Source organism: Peromyscus californicus, unplaced genomic scaffold (genome assembly GCF_007827085.1).
Source record: "Peromyscus californicus insignis strain IS unplaced genomic scaffold, ASM782708v3 Scaffold_19__1_contigs__length_69161282, whole genome shotgun sequence".
NCBI classification, from domain to species: Eukaryota; Metazoa; Chordata; class Mammalia; order Rodentia; family Cricetidae; genus Peromyscus; species Peromyscus californicus.
In genome coordinates, this window is record NW_026294491.1 from 11,218,960 (window position 1) to 11,244,956 (window position 25,997).

General features: G+C 38.5%; 1 protein-coding gene across 1 annotated transcript in view; it reads right to left on the reverse strand.

Moving 5' to 3' along the window:
- Positions 1-6,173: 6,173 nt before the first annotated feature.
- Positions 6,174-25,997, reverse strand: part of LOC128114052 (solute carrier family 5 member 4A-like) — a 50,150-nt gene continuing 30,326 nt past the window's right edge. Inside the window, exons 10-15 of the mRNA XM_052743922.1 lie at positions 19,841-19,948; positions 18,540-18,690; positions 13,344-13,512; positions 12,242-12,457; positions 8,287-8,389; positions 6,174-6,409 (exon numbers count right to left, since the gene is read on the reverse strand). Of these exons, the coding sequence (XP_052599882.1) occupies positions 6,195-6,409; positions 8,287-8,389; positions 12,242-12,457; positions 13,344-13,512; positions 18,540-18,690; positions 19,841-19,948 (962 nt within the window). The 3' untranslated portion in view covers positions 6,174-6,194. The remainder of the gene's footprint in view (positions 6,410-8,286; positions 8,390-12,241; positions 12,458-13,343; positions 13,513-18,539; positions 18,691-19,840; positions 19,949-25,997) is intronic.

Here is a 25,997-nt window from a genome sequence, read left to right on the forward strand (position 1 = left end):
TAGACAAAGCATCCTGAAGGAAGTATGCCAAACTCCAAAAGACATGTATTGTATGTTTTCTCTTTCAAGCTTTAGATATATGTCTTGCAATCCAAGTAACCACAAAAGTTAGGTAGCTAGTAAGGGACCAGGGGAAAGAGGGTCTCTACTAAGGAAGAGGAAATAGAATGTAATGGTATGGACAAAGGAGAAACTAGAATAGGGGGTTAACTAAGGAGGAGTATGGAAGGGGAGGGTAAAGAGGGAATATGGGGAGGGATAACTAACATTAAAGGCCTTTTGAAAAACTGCATGAAAACACTACTGTAGAAGCTTCCTAAAATATGTACACATATGAAAGGAATTCAAATAGAGCCATCCAATAATAGGGAAGACAATGCACCACCTAGACCTGTTATGTCAACAAGTAAACCTCCAGTGCCAGACATGGGTTATATTTTGTTGAGGAGCCAGCCAAAAGAGTGTCATAGACCTCCCCAGATATCACAGGCTATTGTGAATGCTATTGGTTACTTTCTGTAGGCTGATGGTCAAGCCCTATTGTTGAAAATACAACTTACTTATGTCACTGAACATGAAGAAAATGATCAGGTGCCCAACTAGAAACATCACTCCTACTGATTAATATGCATGGTGTGGGAAGGCTCTTTGCACACTGTTGGATGAGAAAAGTAATAATCATTATTATTAAGCTACAAATCATATGACCCACACCAAGGACCTACCTGCAAGAAATAGTGGTGCAAAAGTGATACAAATGTTTTGTAGGTAACCAAATCACTTTTTGGTTGGATTTTAGGCCAGGTCCATGAGACTGAACCCATACATAACACTGCTAAAGTGGCCAAGGGCCTGAGACTAGATACACCATGGGCCTAGGGGAAAACATTACTAATATTCTGCTAAAGGAACATAGCAATAAAATGATTGCTAATGACATATTGCCATACTCATGTACCAGAGTATCACTCAACCCCTACCTTCTTCTTGCAGTAGATTGTAATTAACACAGAAACCCACAATTGGTCAATGGGCAGATATTGAGAGATTTTGAAGCATTCATCCCTACATGGGGGATGTCTTTATAAACCCCTTTTCCTCAGAGCTCAGGGATCTATGTGGAAGAGGAGGTGGAAAGATTGTAAGTGCCAGAGGTGATGATGAGTCCAAGGAAGCAGTACCTCCAGACCCAACAGGACTGGTGCACATGTGAATTCACAGAGACTGTGACAGCATGCACAAGATCTGTACAGGTTCAAACTAGACATGATCCCAACACTGAGAAGGGGAAGTGGACACAAAGTTAGTCCTAATCAAGAAGGTTTTTTTCAATTGTTACTGGCTAGAAATGGGAATATGAGTGTTCTCCAGTGGAGCATCTCTGCGTACATTAACCACACTCCAGGGTAGGCCAGGAATAGTTGGCCAACACAAAGCAAATTCAAATAAGTATTTTGTGTGGGCTTTTTGTTTTGTCTTGTTCATTTTGTGTTTGCTTGTTGCTTTTGATTTTCATTTGCTTTAGAGAGGGAGAGAGAGAGAGAGAGAGAGAGAGAGAGAGAGAGAGCACATGAAGTTGGGTAGGTAGGGATATGTGGAAGATATGGGAGGAACTAAGGAAAGGAAGGAATATGATCAAACTATAGTGTCTGAAAAAATATTCTAAAGAAAAAAATGAGGCAATTTAACTGGGAGCTCAGGGAACCCCGAGGAAGAGAGGGAGCAAGAATTGTAGGAGCCAAAAGGATTGAGGACACTGTAAGAACATGGTCCATAAACATCCACTAAGCAGGGGTCATAGGGGCACACAGAGACTGAAGCTACAATCACAGAGCTTGCATGGGTCTGCACTAGGTCTTCTGTATATATGTTATGGTTATTAACTTGATGTTTTTATTGCACTCCAACAGTGGGAGTAAGGGTGTCTGTGACTCTTCTGCCTGCTCTTGGGACCCTTTTTCTCCTATTGGGTTATCTAAACCAGCCTTGATATGAGGTTTGTTCCTAGTCTTACTGTATCTTGTTATGCTAGTTTTGGCTGAGATCCCTGGGAGGTCTGCTCTTTTCTGAAGAGAATCAAGGAGGAATGGATCTGGGGGAGAGAGGAGTAGGGAAGCTGGGTAGAGTTTAGGGAGGGAAAATGTAGTTGGGATGTATCACACCATAGAAGAATAAATAAATTAAAAAAATAAATAAATGTGTAGTCAATGGCCATAGTGTTCTTTATAAAAGAGAACTTGGAAAAACTGATAATATGATGCTTATTAAATAAATTATAATGCACACATTATGTGATAGTTATTGAAATAGTTAATGATCCTATTAAAGTAAAAAAGTCCATAAAATATCACTGTTAAAAACATGAATGTCTCGGGAGGCAGAGCCAGGCAGATCTCTGTGAGTTCGAGGCCAGCCTGGTCTCCAAAGCGAGTTCCAGGAAAGGCGCAAAGCTACACAGAGAAACCCTGTCTCGAAAAACCAAAAAAAAAAAAAAAAAAAAAACATGAATGTATGCTCTCATCTATGTTTATATAAAAGTTTCCTCTGTGATAAGTGATAATGTTTGAAAAAAGTTTCAGAAGCAATGGTATATAAAAAACAAAGTCCCAATAGAATGCATAGAAGAAAATTACATCCAGTTGTGTGGTGGGTCTTTTTCTGCCTCAGCTTCTCAAAGAACTTTCATTGCTCCTAGGCTTGGCTTGGCTCATGGAGATTTGTAGGTCACACTCTTGTTCATTTCTCCAGTTCTGCCTGTGCAACATTCTTCCTGACAGAGCAACATGCTTCCTACTGTGCAACATTCTTCATGCCTGTGCAACAAACATCCTTCCTATCTGTGCAACATCCCTTCATGCCTGTGTGACATCCTTCCTACCTGTGCAACATCCTTCTTACCTGTGCAACATCTTTCATGCCTGTGCAACATCCTTCCTACCTGTGCAACATCCTTCCTGCCTGTGCAACATCCTTCCTGCCTGTGTGACATCCTTCCTAACTGTGCAACATCCTTCATGCATGTGCAACATCCTTCCTACCTGTGCAACATCCCTCCTGCCTGTGTGACATCCTTCCTGCCTCTTCAGCTTATTTCCTGCCAGCCGTGTGGAATCATGCCTGTTTTCTCACTTGCTACACAATATCTCTCCTACACATTTTCTTCTGCTCAAGGAACTAGTGAACCTATTCAAAAGTTTTTGTACTTTTATCATCTTCAACTGTAACTATTTGCTCAAAATGATTTGCTTGCATGTTCCATACATGTTCTCATGCACACACACAAGTATCACCATATGTATATATGCATGATTTAAAGGTTTATTTTTATGTGTATAAAACTGTGTGAGTGTGAGTATATGCACATGTGTGTCATATTCCCTGCACATGGATGAGCAACCTTAGGTGGGTGCTAGGTACCAAACTCAGATTATCTGCAAGACAGAAAGAGTTTAAACTGCTGAGCCATCTCCAGAGCTCATAGTACATTATTTAAACATCAGCAGACATTGTTGTCATTCTTATTTTATCTATTAATTTATATATGTACCTACAATTCCCTACTTTCTTCACTATGTATTTCTTGCAGATGGCTTACTGATGGACATTTTTTTTACCTTCTCAAAGACCAGTCTTTACTGTTGCTGTTATACCAGGACCCTGATAGAAAAAATTTGAGGTTTTTGTTGTTGTTTGTAGGCACAATGTCAATTTTGTGTTTTCCTTTTTCATTTTATTTAAACAATATAAACAGTGGAATTTTATTGAAACAATAAAAGCCGTAGAATTAACATACCTTAACCTTACAGTTCAATTAATTTTTACAAAGGCATGTTCTCCCATGGCCTGCAGCCCAATCAATATTTATAGCACTCCCTCCAACTGTCTCCAACTCCAGAAAACCTTCATACTGCCTTTTTGTTAATGTCCCCAAGGACAAGTCTTCAATCACTGTCATTAGAGGTTAGTTTTGACCCACCTATAACCTAGTAGAAATAGATGCATATTTTTTCTTTTACATAAGGCTTGTAATCCATCCATACTGGTTTGTTTTATTACCTTTCAGGTATGTCACACTGTTTATTCAATCGGTTGCTGAGAACTGTTTAGTTCTGTTCTGTTTTCTTGGTGGGCTATTTAGAGTGTTGCTGCTGTGACTCACTTCTCTAAGAAAGGTCCTAATAGTCTGCTCTCCTTTTTCTTTATGGACAAGTATAATCCCTTTGCTTAATGAGGGTTAGACTAAGGGATTTGTTTCCAAAGGGAAGACAATGGGAAGTATCTTAAGACAGCATGAAAAACACTGCAACAACCATCTTTACACATAGATTCCACATGGATGATTGTTTTTCTAAAGAAGACAGATGTAGTTGAATCATTGGGGCAACATTGCCTGAGGCTCTGGGGGCCCAGCCTCTGCCCTCATGTGCCTGAGAAGCAGAGTATAAAATCAAAGGCAATTATCTCTTGGCCTTAAGGCCAACTGGGGACCAGTGACTCCTTTCTTCTTGTCTTTCTCTCCCTTTTGGAATGAGAATGTCTATTCCATTCCTACCCCACCAGTGTGCTCTGGAAGTAGCATGTTTGGTTTCCCAGGAAGACAGCAGGGGGGTGTTCTAAAATTGATGCCTTGAGTCTCATTCATATCTGATTTACATAAATTTTTTGACTTCTGGACTGTTCTGCAAACAAATTAATACCTCTGGTGTCACCAGAATGAAATGGATATAATTTGAATATAAGAGGTTGGAGAGAATTCTATAGTTTAAAAGATCCACCAGAGTTCATATGTTGAAAACCCAATACCTAGCATCAGTGCAGAGAGGAGGGACCTCTGGGGGAGTGACCAGCTCATGAGGACTCTTCTCTCAGGAACAAATCAGTATTATTACAGGAGTAGGTTTCTGATAAAAAGACAAATTTGGTTCTTTTCCCTTTCCATCACAGATTTTTTTGACCATTCACTTTGTACCAAGGAATGATGTAGCAAAAAATGTCCTCTCCAGATTCTGGCTCTTAATATTGTCCTTCTTTATCTTGAGAACTACGAAACAAACAACAAACAACAAAACAAAACCAGAAAACCAACAAATCCCCACTCTTCATAATTTCTAATATTCGTTTTTGTTACAGCAGCACAAACACAAACACACTCTACAGCGGTGGTGTTTCCAGGGGCTCAGGGATAAGATAACATGGAGAGACGATGGTTAAAGAGTACAATGTTTGGCTGTAAGATGTTACCGAGGTCTAATAATACACAGCTTTGTGCCTGTTGTAGAATATTACTTTAAGGTGTGGTACTTTTGTTTATGCTTTGAAACGTTTAATGATGCAAAGATGTGTTTGGTTAAATAAAATTCACCTGTGGTCAGGAGGCTCGGCCAGCAACTAGCTGACAGGAAGTGGTAGGGAGGAGCCAGGTGGAGAAGAGTTTTTAAGGAAGGGCAAGGAGGCGCACAAAAGCTTTTTGGGAAGATGCTAGGAAGGAGAGGTGCTGAGCTACTTGCTATTTAGCCTTTCTGGGGAGCAAATTCTACCTCAACCTTTGAATCTTGAGTTTTTTAGAGGGACAGAGATTGAGTGAAGTTCCCTTCATGGCTTTGGAAGAGTTGGAGCCTGAGGGAACAGAACTCCCTCAGGCCACAGCTCTTGCAGCCTAACCATTGCTGGTGGAGTTGCAGGTGCTCATTTGGACAGCCGTGACTTAAAAGGCGGCAACAATTTAATAAAGGACAGCATGTGCCTATGGATAATAATGTACCGTGTATTTCAAATTTGCTGAGAGAGCAGATCAGTGTTTTCTCTGTGTATAATACAAAAGAGCAACTATGTTAGGATATGGATGTGCCAGTTGACTTGGTTCTGGTAATATTTTCACAACTTATGTGTGAAATCATCACATTATATATCTCAAATCTATAACATTTCAGTTGATGAGAATACTCCATAAAAGTACAAAAAAGGATTTTGGGCTCTTGGCCTACTTCACATACTTTCATTAAGGCACTTCAGTAGTTTTGTAAATTATGAACTATTTTATTTACATGGAGGGACAACAAAATTCAACTCTGATGTAGCCTTAATAGATAAAATTACCAAATTGCTCATGTCCCTTTGCAGGATAGCAATCTTTAAAATGAAAATGTATAAAATGATCCTTTGCTTAGCCAATATTGTTGTGACTGAGATAGAATTCAGGCAAAATAGCCATAGAAAAAAACTGCCACAGTCAGGAGGACAATGGCATTGATGTTCACAACAGTCCTCCAGAAGGGCTCCTCTGATGTGTTTGTGAGTTTCTTCTTCAAGACTTCTTCCTCTTCTTTAGTCAGCTTGGGTCCTGTTTTTTGCAAGCCACAGAATAAGTCATAAGTCTTCTTGAGACATCCACGAGGTTTTTCAGTTTGGTCTGGAACAAGAAAGAAAAATAAAGCATCACCAAAGATGTGTAGAACATCTCGCAAATGCTGTAGAGATGTCTGTAAACAGTGATCACAGTTTTTATAAGAGCCAATAGAATTATGAGAAAATATAAATTTGACTATATAAAAGCTGAAAATTAACCTTAAAAGTAAATTTAAGTGGCAAAATGGCGGTAGCATGGGGAGGGATTTGCAAACAATACCATAGAGGCTTTTTTACCTCAATATACAATGGGTTTTTGGAATTAAAAAAAAAAGAAAGACAAGGCCATTTAGAGATACATTTAAACATACTATAGAGTTGATAAACAACTTAAGAGAAGAAAAAATTATCTTAAGCTCACTTTAAAAATTAAAATTATATTACAATACCAATTGTCACAATTGGCAAACATTCCAATAGTGTGCTTCATGAAAATATCCTAGGGAGTCTTTGTGACAATATCCTAGGAGCTGGTGTATGTAAAGAAAGCTGAGGCATCTCTTCTGCTATGGGTGTGCTAGAGAGAATACTAAGAAATGAAGTTGAAGATAGATACTTAATCACAAGATACAAAGATAGAGAAGTTAGCAAGTAACTGCATGTCATCTCAGCATTTGGCAGGTAGTAAGTACCATGGATGGACAGAAAGATGCACATGTAGGTGAGTGGATGCATAGATGTCATATCTAACAGTTATCTTCATCATTGGGCCAGTGAGATTTGAATATTTTAGTTTGTTATAAAAACAACAACTTCTTGAGAATTGGATAACTGCGGAAGCCCATTTAAGTGTAGGTGTCATCCCTCATCAAAGAAGCTTCTCTCCACAGTACATGAAGTCATGACCAAAAAGCAAAACCTGACACAATGCAGAGGTAAAGCCAAGTTCCAGTGGATATATCTACATCACAGCTACTGCATCTATGACTCAGGGAACATCTTGGAAGAGGAGTCACAAAGATTGTAAGAGCCAGAACACCAGAAAACCTGTTGTGAAACATTCTTTCAAAAGAAATAGCTGTGTCTTAGTGAGAGTTTCTATGGTTGTGATGAAACACTATGACCAAAAAGCAAGTTGGGGAGGAAAAGGTTTACATTTCGTTATACTTCTAGGTAACAGTCCATGATTGAAGCAAGTCAGGACAGGAACTCAAGCAGGGAAGGGCCCTGGAGGCAGGAGCTGATACAGAGGCCACAGAGGGGTGCTGCTTGCTGGCTTGCTCCATATGGCTTGCTCAGCTTGCTTTCTTAGAGAACCCAGGACCACCAGCCCAGGAATGGCACCACTTACTGTGTGCTGGGCCTTCCATAACTGATCACTAATTAAGAAAATGCCTTAGAGCTGAATCTTATGGAAGCATTTTCTCAATTGAGGTTCCCTTCTTTCAGATAACTCCAACTTGTATCAAGTTGACAAAAAAAACTAGCCAGCACAGGATGTATAAACAAGGCAAGAATAATGACAATATTAATAGACTTGCTAACATAGAAGGGGAGGGATGTCTCACCATGGTTCCACTCCTAGGCAAAGAACTACAGACAACTAATGACTGCCAAGAATGGGAGAATTAACCTCTCCTGGGGCTTAGCCCTGTAACTGGTTATGCAGCACAAAGCTGTCAGTCCTGAAACCATATACACACAACAGACACAGACTCAGCAGGCTGTATTTATGTATTTGTGACTACACATATGAATGTATGTAATAATATTTGTTAAAGAAAAAGAAGATCTAACTCATGGGAGAAATTAGAGGGAGAGGGGTTTGGAGGGGCAAGAATGAGCAAAGGTACGAGGGAAATGATGTAACTATATTTTGATTAAAAATAAAAATCCCTAGTAAGCCACACCATGAAAACCAATGCATAAGTGAGACATTACCCTCTTCAGTCTCATTATCAGCTCCTTCCTCCCTTTTATCTTCTGCATCTAAATCGATTCTCTCCTCCTCACTGTTCCGAAGAGTCCAGCACAGGCGATACAGCTGAGAAATGATCACAGAGAGCATTAATTAGCAAAAGGCCCATGTTTGCAAACACTGAACAATAGTCTCAGTCTTGTACAATTAAAAAAGTCAGACTGCATGAAAGAGTATGATGAATTGTAATGAAAGGTGCTCCTGCCATATCACACTCTCCAAAACACATGAACCATTTAAAGTCATTTCTGTTTTTAATTATTTGGGAAGGAAACATTTAAAAATGCAAAATTTCTAAAACTCTTACTTTGGGCTTTATACTTTCAGAAAAGTAGAAAATTAACCTAGACTATTACATCTTGGCTTCACTCATTGTCCTTATTGTCTACTGTTAGTAGTAACTTCATTGTTATTTCATTGTCCTTATTGTCTGTCAATAGTAACTCCATTGTTATTCCATTGCCCTTATTGTTTAACTGTGAAGAATAACTTCATTGCTATTTCATCGTCCTTCTGTTTTTCAATAATAACTTCATTGTCCTTATTGTTTAACTGCCAATAGTGACATCATTGTTATTTCATTGTCCTTGTTGTCTAATTGTTAATAGTAACTTCATTGTTATTTTCAGCCTGGCTAGAGATTGCTTTTTGAATTTAATTTATTTGTTGTTGTTGTTTGTTTATTTGTTTTGTTACACAGGTTCTCATGTAGCCCAGGTTGACCTTTGTGGGAGACCTGTTCCCACTTTTTCCCCTAGGGTACTCTTGAGTAGGGAGAAGTGGGAAATATTTATATAGAAATATAGAGGGGAGAGGGACAGATAGAAACATAGGATAGCCTTGGGAGGGCCTGGGTCAAAACCGGCCAGCCCCTTCTATCTCTTCTAAAGGGCTATTTATAGAAATGCCAAGGAGTGGAGCAAAAAGCCTCCTTCTAGCACAGCCAAGTGCAGACCATCCCAAATACCTGGTAAACATGCATCCCCTATGCAGCCCTGCTGGGTAAAGCAAGGCCAGATCTCAATAGGAAACCTCTGTGGGCTCCAAAAGACCTTGTACTTGCTATGTAGCTGAGCATGTCCTTGAACTTCTGATCTTCCTGCCCCACCTCCCAGGTGCTGGTGTACCATCACTTCTATCTTGAAGGTTTTACACAACACATAATAATTATACATATTTATGTGGCAGAGAGCATTAATTTGACACATATATGCAATATGTAATTATCAAATCAAGGAAATTAATATTTCCATTTCCTTCAACATTCCTTCTGTGAGTATGTTGAAAACTTCAACCCCCTTTCCCCTCTTTGCTTATAAGCTACAGAACAAATTTCTGTGAAGTATCATCACTTCTCTCTTCTGCATTATGCCAGGAGTTATTATCCAACCTTCCTCCCTCCTGTTCCCCTTTCTATTCTGTGATGACTAGGGGTTGTCATTGTCACTTGACATGTCGTAAGTTCTATTTCTGCATCCATTATATTTAGACAGCTATCTGTGTTCAATTCTTGAATTCCAAATGTAATCACACATCCCTCTTCCATGCTACCTCTGAACTTTGTCCACTGTTTTGTTTTGTTTGCTTGTGTTTTTGTTTTTTGGGTTTTTTTGAGACAGGGTTTCTCTGTGTAGCTTTGGATCCTGTCCTGGAACTTACTCTGTAGACCAAGCTGGCCTCACAGAGATCCACTTGCCTCTGCCTCCCCAGTGCTGGGATTAAAGGTGTGCACCACCACTGCCCTGCCACGGTTGTTATTTTAAGCTTCTAAGTTTTATGGAATTTTGACTATTGTTTGTCCATTATATGGTCAAGGTTCTCTTGCTTTGTGTATTAAAACACAAAATGTGAAAATATATAGAACATGTGTTATCATGTAATTGTTTTCATATATTCAAGAAGATAAAGATTAAAAACTATTAATCTCATATTTTGCATTGGCATCGATTTTGGTATATTGATATAAATTTAAAGTTATTTTTGTTATATAGTATATATGTTCCTATTCATATTTGGGATATTGTGCTTATTCAGCTCATTAAAAATGCAATGTATAATTAAAAATGAGGTTAGTAGTTAACTTATAATAATCAAACTTGTAGTCACATTAGGTATGTTTTTAAGGTTAAACAGGTTATCTCTATTTTAGATAGATAGATGATTTTCAAACACTTCAAAGACACACAGAACACGGCATTTAAGATATTTAACCTAATCTTTTTGATGACAATGAGACACATCTGCTCCTGGCAGAACCAATTTACTTATTAGAAGGATGATGGGCATCAAAGAAACTCCATATGGAGTTTGCTTTCAGTGTAAGAAGGACATAGGAAAAGACTGTTGAACTTTGTCAAAACAAGGCAGACAGTCCTTCAAGATTCCTGCTTCACAGAGGAATCTGCCAGATATTCTGCAGGACATGGAGGAAGCATCTGAAGAACTTTGATATACAAGGCAAGACAGCCCTTCAGATTTCCTGCTTCACTGAAAAGTCTGCCAGATATTTTAGGCCTGTAGGCTGAAGATGGATATCCCAACATTGCAGAGGAACTTTGGGTGACTGTTCAGGCAGCCAGATATCTCTGTTATTAGGTAATATTACATCCTTCTGGAATCTTTGATGGAGTTAAAAACTAGATAGTTAGGAGCTATAGTTTTTCTTATTTATGATAGAAAGTAAATTAGGTATAAAACTTTGAAATCACTAAGATAAGATAGACAATGGAGTATTTCCTCTGAACTTGCTAAATACTAATGTACTGGATATTCTAAATGTAATTCTTATTTGATAACTCTCTTTGTTGTGTATAGTTTTACTATGTTAAAGTTAAAGCTTTCATTTTTATTTAGACAAAAGGGTGAATTGTTGTGGAATATTAATTTAAGATGTATTACATTCATTCATGCTATGGAATATTTGTTTAAAGATGTAAAGATGTATTGCATTCTTTTATGTTGCATTTGCTTAACTCTGTAGAGGTATGTTACTTTGCCTGCATAAACATGTGATTGGTCTACTAAAGAGCTGAATAGCTAATAGCTAGGCAAAAAAAGAAATAGGTGGGGCTGGTGGGCAGAAAGAATAAATAATAGGAGAAATCTAGAGAAGATAGGAGCAAGAAAAGGAGAAGGAGAGGAGGATGCCATGGGCCAAGCAGCAACAGAGCTAGTCATGAGTAAGAAGGAAAGGAAGGCGTATAAGAATAGAGAAAGGTAAAAGCCCAGAGGAAAGGGTAGATGGGATAATTTAAGTTAAGAAAAGCTAGCAAGAAAAAAGCCAAGCTAAGGCTGCATATTCATAAGAATAACCCTCCATGTATTTATTTGGGGGCTGAGTGTCAGGCCCCCAAAGAGCAAAGAATAAAAAAAAGCAACTACACACTAGAGAGCCCCAGTCCAGATAGCCAGGTCTCTTGTAAGATCATTCTCCATCTGTTAAACAATAGTGATTATTCCCTTCCAAGTGTGTATCACAATGGCACAGATATGCTCTCCACCTGCATCATGGAGTGTTTGAAATAGTATGCTCACTGTTTTTTATTATTTGTGTGTGATGGTTTGTGAGTATACTCATAGACATGCATGGCAGTTAGAGGATGATTTTGTGGAGTCAGTGCCCTCCTTCAGCCTTTTTTGTGGGTTCCAGGGACAACTCAGGTTGTTCCTGGGCTTGCTCAGAAAGCCCTTTTAACCGTGGAGACATCACACTGGCACTAAAAACAGTACATCCATTTCCTAGCCTCTTAGCAATCTACTATTGCTTCACACATACTCTATCAAATTGTTCAGTTGAATAACTGATTGGTTAGCTTTCAGGTTCCTCCTAAATCAACAATCCCATTAGCCTGGCATTAACTGAAGCTGCCATTATGCAAATTATGAAAGTAAAAGACTACTAGTTTGTGCAACACTCACATGTACATCAGGAATGGGTTTTGTTAAGAAAGAAACTCCCAGAGTAACCAACACAGACACAGAAAAGAGAATGATGGCGTAATATAGATAGTGCACTCCACAGATGATCTTGGGACAGTTAGTGGTGACCAGGCAACTCCCTGTCCCATAAGAAAACTCTGCAATCATACGGATAAGGCCCATCACGAGTCCAACCATCAGACCCCAGAATGCACCCTGTTAAAAACAAAACAAGAACACAATCATGAGTGCTTAGGAAAAATGAGACACTCATTCAGGTAAGTCATAATTAATTACTACAATTTTATTAGGTAAGGACCAACAAACTGGGATAACTGAAAATACAAGCTATCAGCAGAAGTTGTCCTTTGTGGTCTTGAAATACCATCACACTGTCAACTGTCCAACCATAGGACTCTACTGTCAACACTGACCCAAAATGAAAAATGTCCTGATTTGTCTTATATATATAGAATAAAAGCTTGTGCTTTATTTTGGAGAACAAGTAGAATTATGATATTCATGCTACACAATTTGAAAAGCTAAGAAATCACTAGACACTAAGTGCTATGAATGTGACACTTGCCTGAAAAATCACATAATATAGTAAACAGCTAGAGACACATAAAGGATTGGACATATAAAGTAAAAAGATCAACTATTCCCACCACAATAGCAATGCACATATTTTAATTTTTTATTAGCTTTTAAAAAATATTTACTATGCTATCTCATTTGATCCTCATAGCAACTCCTATAAAGTAGTAGCTATTATCATCTTCATTGGACAGAGTGGAGTTATTTGCTTCATATAGTATATTAGTGTCCTGATGGGACACTGACAGTTCATCTCCTCAACTCGTGCTCCCCAGCACTGTACCGTGCAACATGATGTTTTATAAACCATGTAAAGACTGTACTATGAATGGGCAGAACAAGTGTCGAATCACACTTTAGGAACAACCAGACATTGCGGTGACCACAGTAGAAATTGAAACAGGCCTTGGGTGTGCACATGGAAGAGCAAGAATGCATCTTGTGACACCAGGGAGAGAAACAAGTTTTTCTTACACTCACAGGGAAAATCCCATTCTTCACTTACTTGTTCATTGACCCTTTTACAGACGATGCCAAGCAGGAAGACAGCCGCAATTGGAGGCCCAAGGTAGCTGGAGATGGACTCTGTGTAGTGGATCAGTTGTCCACCTTGAGATACTTCTACTATCGGCACCCACAAGATGCTGGTGACAATTAGTACAGTGACAAACAGCCTATAAAAATAATCCAGACATTAAACAAGAGCACCATATTTGTTGATTTTTAAAAGTATATCCTTGTGCCATTCATTCATTCATTTTCAAAACACAACTGAGTTTCTTGACCTGATATGAACCCATGCTGTGCTAATTATCTGTTAATTCAATGTCAACAATACTATCTACACCTGTCATAAAGGCTTCACCTAAGATTAATGCTTCCTAATAAGTCTAATGTCAGATGTTGTTTAATCATTCTTTAATTCAATGTATATATCTTAAAAGTAATACTGTATTAGTTTTATTAATTGGTAGTTACTTGTATAATAAAGTAGAATCCAATTTTTATCTTTTTCTTAGCTAGAGAAAACTAAATGAGTTTTCATTAGTAAGGATTAAAACAGCCTCTATCTTTCCCAGGATGGTAGATGAATTGAAAAGAAATACTAGTTCATGTGTTCTCCTGTCAGAAAGTGTTGGTTAAAATGTTGACTGGAAGTTCCTGGGATCCACAAAGATGAGATATCTGGTTTTCTACACACAGGGACGTCTATGCTTTGCACATGAATAAATGAGCAAATATAATTAACAAGATTCTTCTACATGAAAGCTCATCATCTCTGTATTCATCTAAAATATGGACATGGTGGTGGGTGAATGGATTAACAAGTTTTTGGGCAGAAGACCAAGACACCAATGTCCACTTAAACTTTATGAAGTCTCTGCCACCTTGCAACAAAACTTAAGTGTGACAATCATGAACCCCAGAACACAGTAAAGATTCAATAAAGTACACCATTACTGTTGTCGTTGTGCCCATTGGAAAGAAAACCAGATGCTTCCCAGCCCACTTGGATTGCTCTCCGACACACACTCAAGTGGCCCAGCATGATCTGGCTTCTGGATACCTTGTTAGGATGTGTTCTTTTCGTTTTCTTGCTTGCTCCCTGGGGTCAGCCTTATTCCTTGTTACAGAGCTACCTCACACATGACTTACAAGATGTTCTCACTGTTCTTGTCCCACAGAGCTGTGCACTTCCCTGCCCCCACCTCAAGACTTTGCTCAAGTGCAACCTCCACAGGAAGGTTTCCTGGCTTTTTGGGTTAGGTCACTGTCATCTTTTATTCTGAGTTGCTTTTATCCCCCTTTACCCCTATTTTTCTGTTTTTATTGAAAATAGATTTTTTTCATAAAATTTATTCTGATTACAATTTCAACCTGCTGTAGCTGTGTTTATCTACCTTCTCTACAGAGGCATCGCTTGCTTACGTGAAGCAAATATTTTTGTAACATCTGGTTTTTTTCACATTTTTATTTTGAGAGATAGACATTTGATAAGAAAGATAAAATCATACCACAAGGACACACGCTCAACTATGTTCATAGCAGTATTATTTGTAATAGTCAGAACCTGGAAACAACCTAGATGCCCCTCAACCAAAGAATGGATAAAGAAAATGTGGCACATATACACAATGGAGTACTACTCAGCAGTAAAAAACAATGACATCATGAAATTTGCAGTCAAATGGGTGTAACTAGAGATTATCGTCCTGAGTGAGGTAACCCAGACTCAGAAGAACAAACATGGTATGTACTCGCTCATAAGTGGATACTAGATGTAAAGCAAAGGATAACCAGACTACAACTCATAGCTCCAGAGAAGCTAGCTAACAAGGAGGACCCCAAGAGGGACATATAGATAGCCCAGTGAAGGAGAAATAGATGAAATCTACATGAGCAAACTGGGAGTGAGGGGGGTCATGGAATGGGGGATGAGAACATAAGAAAATGGGAGGTTTGAGCTGGAACAGGGACAGAGTGGGAGAGCAAGGAAAGAGATACCATGATAAATGAAGACATCATAGAAATAGGGAGAAACAGGGTGCTAGGAAGGTTCCCAGGAATCCACAAGGATGACTCCACCTTAGACTACTAGCAATAGTTGAGAGGATGCCTGAACTGGTCTACTCCAGTAACCAGATTAGTGAGTACCCTAACTGTCATCATAGAGCCTACATCCAGTTACTGATGGAAGTAGATGCAGAGACCCACCGCCAGGAGCTAGGCCGAGCTCCAGGAGTCCAATCAATGAGAGAGAGGAGGAATTCTATAAGCAAGGGACATTGAGGTCATGATGGGAAAACATACAGAGATGGCCAGGCAAACTAGTGGAAACTCATGAACTGTGGACCAATAGCTGTGGAGCCCCCATGGGACTGGACTAGGTCTTCTGGATACACAAGGCAGTTGTTTAGCTTGAACTGTTTGAGGGGCCTCCAGGCAGAGGGATCAGGTTCCATCCCTGGTGCATGAGCAGGCTTTTTGGAGCCCAGTGCCTGAGGTGTGACACTTTGCACAGCCTTGGTGCAGGGGGGAGGGCCTTGGACCTACCTCAACTGAATGTACCAGGCTTTGCTGACTCCCCTTGGGAGACTTTGACTTGGAGGAGGTGGGAATGGAGGGTGGTTTGGGCGGGGGGGAGGTCGGGGTGGGAAGAGGGAGAAGGGGAGATCTGTGGTTGGTATGTAAAATAAATAGAAAACTTCTTAATAGTAAAAAAGAAAAAAAAAGAAAGATATTACTTTGTCATTGAGACTTAAAGAGGATTTGTGTCCAAGATGATGTATTGACTAGTGGGATCAATGTATCTTGACTACCAGCTCAGAAAAACAAACAAACAAACAAACAAACAAACAAACAAAATTATGCCACTCCATTCTCTGCTCCTACAGCCTTTATCTAGTCAAGATCTGGGCCTAGTGAGGTCCTTTAGATTTTCATCTCCAAGTGTTTAATTTAGTAAAGCTATTGTTACTGTCAAAAGCAAAGAAGAATATATAAATGGGTGGTGAGTTTCTGTTGATACCAATTTGACAAGAAAGTAGGCAGTGCCCTTCCAAGACTGGTCTTTATAGACACTGTACTTCTCAGTACTCTGTGCTTCTAGCCCCAAACAACAATGAGAAAACCATGGGGAACAGGCAGAATCCACATAAGGGAAAAGACTAGGACTCCAGTTTCTCTTCTAAATAGCTGAGAAGTCCAGAAATGAACTTAAAGTGGTACTTCACAGGTGAATGTTAACTTGTTTTCATATTGAAAGACATACTCTAAATATATTATTCAATATTGGTAAGTATAAAAGGAAAATGATCGATCTGCTATCTTACCACCTATTTTACCAATCTATTTTTATCTAAGTCATAATAAGTCATAATCACTGAGGGAGTTTAACCAAAGCAACATGGCATGAACAATAGAGCAGATAATGCTGAGGCATTAAGATAATGGAGTACCATACAGCAAGGAACTGAAACAAATTGTACATGGAAACCTGGCTGAATGCCACAATAATAAGATGAGCCAAAGAAGCCATATAACATGAAATGTATACTAGATAGCTTTAGTTATATTTTTCCTTGTTAACAAATTCAGAAAGGAAACTCCCTAGAGGTATAAAGTGTATAAGTTTGAAAGACATCAAAAGATAATATTCAGTTGGTAATACAAATTAGGATAGAAAGTAAATTAGGTACAGCACTTTGGATTCACCAAAATAGGATAGATAATGGAGCATTTTCTCTGAATTTGTCAATATCGTTTGTATATCATTTTTCTTATATTAGTTATAACCTTTTATTATTTTAGACAGAAAAGGGAAAATGTGGTGTACTCTAATAAAATTTGCCTGAATATCAGAGAACAGAACAAACCACTAGATTAAACATAGAGGTCAGGCAGTGGTGGCACACACCTTTAATCCTAGCACTTGGGAGGCAGAGATATGTCTGGATCTCTGTGAGTTCAAGGGCACCATGGACTACATGAGAATGACTCAGTTTAAGAGAGAAAACAGAGCCAGGCAGTGGTGGCACACACCTTTAATCCCAGTACTGGGAAGGACACACACCTTTAATCCCAGGAAATGATGGCTGGGTGAAGAAAGGTATATAAGGCATGAGGAGACAGAAACCAAAGGCTTTTCAGCTGAGGAATCCCTTTTAGCTAGAGGCCTTTTGGCTAGAAAGCCTTTTCAGGATGATGAGTTGGTGAGTTAAGAGGTGGTGACTGTGACTTGTTCTTTTGTCTCTCTGATCTTTTAGCATATACCCCAATATCTGGCTCAGGGTTTTTTTTTATTAAAAGATCTTTTAGAATTTGTGTTACAATGTGTGCCAATTTTCTGTATTTATGATAATCTAAAACAGGAAGACCCAATTAATAGCATTAGAAGTTCTAGTTTAACTTTGGAAAGACAGGAACTGAGGGACTTTAGGGTGATCATAATTATTATTGAGTATTATTATTATATTATTTATTAATATTAGTAATTAATACTAATGTGTACAGTAACTACATGTGTGCTCCTTTTGAGATACATCATGGAACTGTATAATTATGTTCTCCATGTCCTCTGTACATATGTCATACTTTAATCTTTAACTCATTTTACAAAATGCTATGACAGTGTTGGGTCTACTGGACAGTAATGAAGAGTAAAATGGGGTCTTTCTTAACTATTGTCCCTGGTTGTTTGTTTCCACTCAATTTGTCTTCTGGACTCCCAGACTACTTAAGGCTTGTTTGGTTGACATAACCCTCTAAGCAACTTCTTGAACTAGTCCCTTCCCCAAGTTGGTCCCTTTCTAATATCAAATCCTTAAAGAATATCAAGTTGATAATCTCATTTGTGGTAGTAACTTAATTCATTATTCCTTGCATGTGATACATTTGGATGAGAGACTAAGAGTAGGTAGTAATTTGTGAAGGGATTGGAAGGGGTCGTGAGAGGAAAAGTCAAAACAAACAAACAAAAACACCTTAAGCACTTAAAATGTGAAAAAGCAACCATCTCATTCAAATGGCCTCAATTTTTATATGTGTAAAGAGATAGGTAGAATTAAATTGTCCACGGCGTTCCTTCTTCCCCTGTAGAATGATGATTATTTTTACTAAGGTCAAGGATCTGCAACCTCTAGTTCATCACTCCATCTTCCCTTCCTGAGAGGGGTTCTAGGCAGAGACCAGGTTTCCTCACCGTCCAGCAATCAGGAGCTCTCTCTCAGATGCCTTCTTCCGAATCTTGGTGTAGAGGTCCATGGTGAACAGGGCACTGGCACTGTTGAAGATAGAGGTCAGGGAGCTCATAAGAGAGGCCACCATGACTGACAGCATCAGGCCTCGAAGTCCTGGGGTCAAGAGAGGGTACAAGCTCTGGTTAATGGCTGCATATCATTTTCTGTGAATGCCAGGCTAAAAATAGGGCATTGCTTCAAGATAATGGATTTGTCTGGAACATTGACTATTTGAACAGATATCAAAATATGCATATAATAGAAATGCATGTAGCACTTCTTGCATAATTCCTGGTGATCTCAGTATCACACAATGGGGGAATTTAGTCCCCAGCACAAACTCAGATGTCATCTACTGAAACCTACTGTTAGAACAGAATAAGCTCTGTGATGCCATCTTTCTTTTCAGTGATCTCTTGACCACACAAAGAGTTAGTGGAAAAATATAGTTAATAGTTCTGCTGTTTTTGGAGAGAAAAAGCCAAGAATTTGAAATCATTATAGGAACCTGATGCTCTAGTTCCCTCTGGCCCCACATCTTCTAGAACAGAGGATGGGGGAATGTGGTGTCAGATCTGTGGGCTATATTCCCTTCATTCTGAAAATGTTCACATGTATCAGGATAGAGAAAGGGCCATGGAAGTGTTAACCCAAGTTTTCAACTGGTCACACCTGAGTTCTCTACCTTGACCTCTACCTGCTTCAATTCACCACAGTCACTCTCCAGCATCTTAATATTTTATTTACTTCATATATGCAGCTTATTTTATATCCCAGGAAACTGAAATGTGGATTCTAAATGGTAGGGGAACTTATTTTTGAAACTTCACCCATGTTTCTGGACACCCAAGCTAGTGCCTGGGAAAGAATACATTCAATAAGCGATTATAAATTGAATAGATTATGATCTAATGCCTGAGTGTCAGTGGTCCATAATTAACCTTGATTTCTCTGGAAATATAGACCTGTGGCTAAAAATTGCTTTTTACTAGCAAAAAGAAAATTAAAATATTCTTAATCTTCTTCAAAGAGTCTTAAGTCTAAAGAGTCAAGATTCTCCTAACAGAAGAAACCTGGAGTATCTCTGGAATGTCTACACTCAACATATAGTTGGTAACATGTAAAAGGTACCCAAGAAATGTCCATGAACAGAGGTGAACTAATGGAATTAAATTAATAGTTGCTGAGGATTATACCACAACCCTTTCTATGCTCATCTACAGACAGAGCATCTGAGGCTAAGTGAATCCAGGCTCTTACTTACCCATGGGCATCAGTTTCAGCACCATCATAGGGTAGGCATAGTTGGTGCAGCCAATGTCAACACCACACTGCTTTACACACTCAGAAGGCACAACACAGGCCACCATATCTGAGGAGATATTCAGAGATGAGGTCAGTGAGCTAGACTCAAGAAGGCATAGTTTGTAACCATTAGACAAAGAGGAAGGAGAAAAGACCCTTGCCTGGAAATAGAGATTCATTTTTTAAAATTTTATGTCAAAGGCCTGGTACCTCTTTCTCCAGACCACGATGTTGTCATTTTCTCATTTTCATAGATCTCAATGGACTGACCCAACAGGCAGGACTGTCCCTTAGGTATGACTCAGCTAATACTTGAAAGCATGTGGGAGGAGCTGATCACCCTCCAGAATTCCATGGAAACCCACTGCCAGGGAAGCAGCTGATGCTCTTCACTCCCCTTCCTCTCCTCCAAATCCAATCCCCTAGTCCCACCCCCAGCTCTGTAGCACATCACCTGTCATGGCATTTATTTCCTCTCTGCTCCCATCTTTAGTGGATCTTGCAGCCTTCCTCACTACCCCATCCCTTTGTCTCAGCCACAATATCTGGATGCATTCTCTAGAATGCTGCCAGTCACAAAGACCAGTGAGTCAGGGAGACAATTTTCACTCTCCCTCCTCTGCTCCAAATCTAATCTGCTCATGCCCATCTCTGTAGCAGTCCGACTGCTCTAGCCTCTCCTTCTCTACCTTCATTCTCGGAGGACTACAAAGATCCTGGTGGCACATGCTTCTTTCCTCTCTCCTGTAGACCTCCTCACTTCCCTTTCTAGCTCATTACCGTTTTGTCATCTCCCAAAACCTAGAAAGACATTCTACCCAGGACCCCAGTGTCCACACCAGGCAGGATCTTGGAAACACTCCTTTCCAGGCAACGCACAGCCACCACACTCCCCCAAGAACCAGAGAGAGCACGGAAACTAAGGGACAAAACACTCACCAAAGACAAGGGCAGATATTAACATCAAGAATTACAGTCTTCTCAGATGCCTAGATAGCCGTATAAAAGTTATAACCAATAACAGCCAGGGCACTATGTCTCCACTAGAGGCCAGAAATTCTACTAAAATGTGCAATAGAGCTAAAGCACAAGAAAGAGACTTCAAAATAGCCTTTGTGAATATGTTAGAAGTCCTTAAAGAGGATATGACTAAATATATTAATGAAATCTATGAAACCACACACACAAAGCATTGGAATGAAACAAAAGAAACAGTTCAAAACATTGTAGTGGAAATATAACCAATGAGAAAACACAAACTGAGGGAAATCTGGAAATCAAAAATTTAGGAACTTTAACAGGAACCTCAGAGGCAAGCATCACCAATTGTCTTAGTTAGGGTTTCTATTGCTAAAACAAAACACCATGACCAAAGAGCAAGCTGAGGAAGAAAGGGTTTATTCAGTTTGTACTTCAGTATTGCTGTTCATCACTGAAGGAAGTCAGGACAGGAACTCAAAACAGGTAGATCCTTAATAGCCATAGTGGATTATTGTGCCAAATATGAAAAGTAGATTGATAAGATACAAGCCTTAGAAAGATGTATAAATGAAAATAAGAAAAATACTCAGACACAGACAGGGGAATTGAGACAAGAACCTACAGCATCACTGCATGATGAAACTGAAAAAGGGCAGTAACCCAAGGTTATTAGAAAACCAAACTCAGTTTATCCGGTTACTACTATACAGGAACTACTAGGAGATGATAGACACCCACAAGGTTATCAGGAAGTAAAATGGCATCTGACGGATATATTAGATTTGGGGATATTTTAGAAAGCAGTTGCTATATGGCATGCATTCAGCCCATGTGAAGCAGATGTTAAATTCCTGGTAAACTCAGAACAGAATTACCCCCCAAGACAGGAAAGATTTAGCTACAGCAATACTGGAAGCTGGTCCTTAGTTACAATGGCAAAAATGGTGGAAAGAGAAAGTTAGAACAATGAAATAGGGCTAGGGGCATTAATATTTCCCAAGATCAGTTCTAGGTGAAGACCAATCTCCTGAATTGCAAAGGCAGCTTGAATTTAATGACCATACCTTAGCACTATGTCATTTAGCAACTTCAAATGCTTGGGATATGATTTAAGAGTTAGGGAAGAGGTCTGAATCATTTACTAAAATTATATAAGGAAAGAAACTTACTTTTTTTTTTTACAAAAATTGACAAATTTTCTAATTCAGAATGCAAAAGGGTGATTATGCCTTTAAAGGCAAGATCAACACCAATAAATGATGGATATGGCTGATATTAGATCTCAGGCTTATGATGCTACTATGATAAGGATAAATAATTTATAAAAGTTTTAAGAGAAATAAAAATGTCTGATGTTTTAATTGTGGAAATCAAGGTGATTTGAAAAGGGATTATAGACAAGGTGTTCCTAGGAACAACATTGGTTTTTCTACAGATAAAACAAACAGAAAGCTCCAGTCTTCTGGAGTATGCAGAAGGTGCAGCAAAGGCCAGCATTGAGCTAATGAATAGAAATCAACAAGGGACAGACAAGGTAACCCTTTGCCATTGGGAAGTACTCTAGGGGGTCTCCTACAGGCCCCTCTATCAATTATTCCCTGTCAGCACCAGAGAAACTCATCCACAGACAATGAAAAGACATAATGCCTGTTGTTAAAAACAACAGTACTCTGCATGTAATCAAGGACAGAACCGCTTCAGTAGATAAAACAAAAAAAACCAGAAAAACTATAAAACAAGTATTTTGGAAACCTGCTATACATGATCAAAGACCAAAGCTAAAAATACAAATAAATGGAATTGAAATTGAAGAATTATTAGACACAAGGGCAGATGTGACAATAATTTCACCAAAATCTTGGCATCCAAACTTGTTTCTTTAGGAGGTAAATATTCAGCTTCTAGGGATTGGAACTTTATCTCAGATGAAGCAAAGTATAAGATGGGTTAAGTGTATAGGGCCAGAAGGACAGATAGAAAAATTAAAGCTACATGTGTCTAACATAGCCAAGAATTTATGGGGATGTGATTTGTTGCAGCAATAGAAAACACAGATCAACATTCCTCCAATCTCAGAAACAATCCAAAAAATAAAGAATGCTTCAGATAAAATTATTAAAAAGTATTATTAAGACCATTCAGGTTGTACATAAGCAGGGTACCATAGTTGATGGTCTTTCAAAGGTACCAACCTCCCTACCTTTAAAATGGTTAAGTGACAGACCTGGGTGGGTAGAACAATGACCATTGAAATCAGAAAAATTACAGGCACTAGTACAGCTGTTACAGGGAAGCTAAATGCTCAACATATTGAATAACTGACCAGGTCTTGGAATTATCTTATATTTGTCATTAAAAATAAATCTGTAAAATGGAGACCAGTAACAGATTTGAGAGCTGTAAATAAGGTGATTCAGGCAATGGGTTCATTACAGCCTAGAATTCCCTTGTCTTCTATATTACCTAAGGAATAATGTATTATAGTGATTGATTTAAAAGACTGCCTTTATTATTATTATTTTTTTTACTATACCCTTACAAGAACAGAATAAAGAAAAATTTGGCTTCATAGTGTTTACTTATAATAATGCTCAACCTACTAAAAGATATCAGTGGAAAATTCTTCCATAAGGAATGCTAAACAGCCAAACCTTGTGCCAATATTTTGTACAACAGTCATTAGACATAGTTTGTAAACAATTTACTCAATCTACAAATTACCATTTTATGGATAATATTTTACTGGCTAATTCAGATGTAGATATCTTAGGAAAAAATGTTTGATTGCTGAAAGCTGCTGATAGCAATGTCTTTACTAGAGGCCACAAGAATATACAGCAGATGGCAATTAATAATTCAGGTGTCAACCCAACAGATGAATAATTCTCTGATGAAGGAACCCCATTCATGCAAGGCTTACAGGACCACAGACTCTGAAAACCAGTTGCTTCCATCTAATTTTTCTCTTGGGCAAAAAGAGAATCTCTATCTTCTCCAATTCACAGTGCATGTGCAATGGTATAGCTAGCTATATAGTCATCTAAACAGAAAACCACTAACTGGCAGACAAATGGCAAAGGTATCTGGTCATGGGAGGCATGAATGGAAAGAAATTGAAAAACCTGGTAAAACTCAGCAAAAACATAAAATTTTATATAGCTCATACAGGCAAGACAGATGAAAATCTGAAATCAATAAAACAGTGGGTACAAATTGGCATCATATTTAATTAAGACTAGAATATTAAAATTTGCTGGGGAACAAATTCAAAATAAATCAGAAAGAATGATAGATTACACACTGAAAAACTTAAAAGTTTATCCCTAACATTAAAAAGTAAGGGGAAATGGAGAACCAAATTAAACCAGGACAATGCTAGGAGAATAACTTTATAAGGAATCTATAGCCAGGCAGTGGCTCACACTTTTAATCCCAGCACTAGAGAGGCACGGGTCTTTAATCCTAACACTTGGGAGGCAGAGGCAGGCTCATAAGAATTAAATATAAAGTGATTTAAATTATAGCCACTTGCAAAAGGCAGGCGGAAATTCATAGTGAATGTCCTTTGTGATCCAAAAACAAACACTTTAACTTTGAATTTATATATAAAGAGAAAGGGGAATATAAGTATATTATCCATACATACTAAGGAATATTTAGTTTCAAAATTTCAAAAAAAATTTTAATTGAAGAATAATACTTTTTCTGTCACCCAAAAACATTTTGCCCTACGAAAGATATAACCTGCCAAAGAAAGGATTTCCCCCTCAACCCCCACAACCAAGTTAGGGTCGGGGCAGGGTTTTGCTTTTATCTTTCCAGGAGAATAAAAGCATTTAACTAAGGAAAACAAGTGAAAGATCTGAAGGAGAAAAAAAAAAAAAGGATTGTTCATCAAAAGAAAATTTCCCAAGAAAAAAAGTAATTGGCCAAAGGGTATTGCCCACCTCCAACAGGGTAGACTTTCACTTGTCTCTGCTGCCCTCTACAGACATAAATGAGAAATGGCCTTTCTGTGATCCCAATTCAATTAAAAATTAATTGCTGGCTTTGGGGTTGGAACATGGCTCTCTCCTTCTCTAAAACCACATATGCTTGTTAAAGGAAAATCCAAAATCTCTGTCTCACATCAGAAGAGCTATATGGTTTGGGAAGGAAGAAAAAAAAGGACTATTCTATTGCCACTAATCTCTGGTTTTCATTTGACTCTTTCAAACTTCTTAAGGTATAACTATTATCTCAAAATCTATAAGATTATTACATATATATAAACTTTCTGTCATGATGTTGGTGGTCATACAGAGTACTAACTAATTATAGAAATAAACTTTACCTAGCTTCCTGTACATGTTCTAGGGCTTGAGTCTGAAGGTAACTAGGAACTAAGTTTGTGTAGCCCGAATGTACTTAATAGATTATGTCCCTCTAACCTTTCAGAGATCTACTGAATATGGCATTTGAAATATTTAACTTTTCTGCAGTGAACCATGACCATTTCTAGCAGTGACCTATGAGGTGTCCAAGACGATGATGGGACCCTGCAATGGGGAATCCACTTGTATTGTGGTACTGCCACTAAAGTTGACAAACACCACCCAAAGATCAGCTTCAGACTATAAACTGCTCAGGACATTCAGACCTCCAAGTTCATATGAGACCAACATGGTCATTTTACAGAACTTTGAACTCAGAAATATTTAATCCTAAAACTGCCAAATGCAACAAAGCTGGACATTGTAGAAAGCTTGGCAGAAATAGCTTCATTGTTGTAAATAGTTTTACTGTGTTAGAGTTAAAACCTTTCCTATTTATTTAGACAAAAAGGGAGAAATGTTGCAGGATATTTGTCACACTGTGAACCCAGAGATTGCATTATTTACTGGAAAAATCTGCCTCTGGATGTGGTGTGGCCCAGCCCTGGTATACAGTCTTAATCTAAGAGCTTTCTGTTTATTATAAACAGGATTAAATAAAATCAACAATTTAGGTCAAGAGGCAGAGCAAGCAGCTAGTTAATAGGAAGTAGCTATAGAGAGTAAGAGGCATCAGGAAGACAGATAGATGCACAGGGAATAGTAGGAGGGTACTTTGAGTTTGGTGGTCTTTTTTAGTTTGGGACAGTGGGAAAGAAGCTC